This window comes from Sipha flava, unplaced genomic scaffold (assembly GCF_003268045.1).
Source record: "Sipha flava isolate LNK unplaced genomic scaffold, YSA_version1 272_pilon_pilon, whole genome shotgun sequence".
In the NCBI taxonomy this organism is placed as follows: domain Eukaryota; kingdom Metazoa; phylum Arthropoda; class Insecta; order Hemiptera; family Aphididae; genus Sipha; species Sipha flava.
Window position 1 is genome coordinate 162,916 of NW_020272937.1, and position 2,316 is coordinate 165,231.

General features: G+C 37.7%; 1 protein-coding gene across 1 annotated transcript; it reads left to right on the forward strand.

The window, feature by feature from the left end:
• The first annotated feature begins 211 nt into the window (after window positions 1–211).
• Window positions 212–2,054, forward strand: LOC112685286 (innexin inx2-like). The gene has a single exon (XM_025557128.1). It carries the CDS (start codon window positions 745–747, stop codon window positions 1,822–1,824), a length of 1,080 nt encoding a protein of 359 aa, XP_025412913.1. The 5' UTR covers window positions 212–744; the 3' UTR covers window positions 1,825–2,054.
• Window positions 2,055–2,316: the final 262 nt, after the last annotated feature.

A 2,316-nucleotide genomic window follows, 5' to 3' on the forward strand; every position in this document is an offset into this window, starting at 1 on the left:
TTTATATATAATTATTATATTTATAAATGTTGATTTATTGACTGCCATTATTTAATTAATAAATAACAATGTAAATCTTAGAAGTGATATAATTTCAAATATTTAATTTATAAAAACATTAATTAAATTATTTAAAAATAAAACATAATATTTAAAGGACGGTATATTCGAATAGTTTTTATTAGGTATTTTGGAGTTTTTGTTCTGTGTATTCAAAGAGTTTTTATTCGGTCTATTCAAATAGTTTTTCCGGTTTATTCGAATATAGTATTCGATATTTTATACTAACTACTGAATAGTATTCGATAGGGTAAATCACTATTAGCAATCAATAGCGACAGTAACGGGCAACAGCAGTGCAACAACAATTTGCGCATGCGCCGCTCGACACCAATAACCCAATGAGCGCGGTCACTTACCCCCACCACAGTCGAACCAATACGCACGCTCAAAACGCACCAGTTGCAACCGCCTCGCAGCGATAATTCTACGAGAAACAACCGATCTCTGTTGACGTTTTCGCGTTCCATTCGCGTTTTGCATTCCGTCCGCTGCAGTTTGTACGTGACTATACACACACACATACTATTTCCGGAAGACGGATAACGATAATATTTAATTATAATCAATAAGCCTTGAATTCTTCTGTTCGTCGGTTCGGTCATCCGCTACAACCGATCCTTATCCTCGTGTCTGTTTGTGCGTGGTCTGCGTGTTTAACCCGTCTCTACTCCGACCGCCGCCATGTTTGACGTTTTTGGCTCTGTCAAAGGACTGCTGAAAATCGACAGCGTATGCATTGACAACAATATTTTCCGGCTGCACTACAAGGCTACCGTCATCATCCTGGTCGCCTTCTCGCTGATAGTCACGTCCCGTCAATATATTGGTGACCCGATTGATTGCATCGTCGACGGTGTGCCACTCAACATCATGGACACGTACTGCTGGATTTACTCGACGTTCACGCTGCCCAACCACGTCAACGGCCGCGTCGGCAAGGACGTGGTCCAGCCTGGTATCCGGTCCCACGTCGACGGCAAAGACGAAGTCAAGTACCACAAGTACTACCAGTGGGTATGCTTCGTGCTCTTCTTCCAGGCCATGTTTTTCTACCTGCCCAGGTACATGTGGAAGACGTGGGAGGGCGGCCGCATCAAAATGCTCGTACTCGATCTCGACTGTCCGATCATCAGTGAGGAGTGCAAGACAGACCGCAAGAAGATACTCATCGACTACTTTGCCACCAACCTACATACGCAAAACTTCTACGCCATTCAGTTCTTCCTGTGCGAGCTTTTCAACCTTGTTAACGTCATAGCTCAGATATTTTTCATGGATTACTTCCTCGACGGTGAGTTCAGTACTTATGGCTCAGACATTCTAAAGTTCACTGAAATGGAATCCGAAGTCAGAGGCGATCCTATGGCTCGAGTGTTCCCTAAAATCACCAAGTGTACTTTCCATAAATATGGTCCATCCGGTTCGATCCAGAAATTAGACGGTCTTTGTCTTTTGCCACTCAACATTGTCAATGAAAAAATCTACGTTTTCTTATGGTTCTGGTTCTTGTTTGTTGCCGTGCTGAGTGGTCTGAATCTGGTATACCGTACTGCTGTTATGGTCATACCTAAATTCCGTTTACTATTGTTGAGAGTAAGATCACGTTTAGTTCCACAAAACGAAATAGAAATTCTAACTAAGAAATTCCAGATCGGTGATTGGTTTGTTTTGTACCAGTTGCGTAAGAACATTGACCCCTTGATTTTCAAGGAGCTTGTATCAGACTTGGCCAAAAAATTGGACGGTAAAGAAAGTGTATAAATGATAATCATGTAATTAATTATTAAATTAAACAGAAAAGTTTTTATCTTAGAGAAACATGGTTCATAGAATAGATAAGCAATAATTTAGACAATTTATTTTTTTTTTTTTTTGATAACATTTTTCACCACCCCATGTATACGCATGGCGTAAATTAAATACTGTATATTTTTTAAATTAATTTCTGATTGCCATTATTGGAGAACACAGGGGTAAAATTACCTTTAGGTATTGTGTTCATTATTCATCTTCTAGATTTTATTATATTTATTGAACATTTTTTAAAGCAATATATGTTTATAAATTGTACTGTTTACCCAACTAAAAATAAAAATTTAGAAATTAAAATTTTTGGTCACATTTCATTATAAATTAAGTATTATGAATATTGGTGCTGCGTTTCAATGCTAATCTAAATTAAAATATAAGCATTATAAACTTCATGTTTATTATTTATCTCTAATTACTTAAATTGTAGGTAGGTGTGTTTAT

Bases quoted from the DNA above. Each gene is read 5' to 3' on its own strand.
- LOC112685286 (XM_025557128.1), top strand. From the start codon at position 745: ATGTTTGACGTTTTTGGCTCTGTCAAAGGACTGCTGAAAATCGACAGC.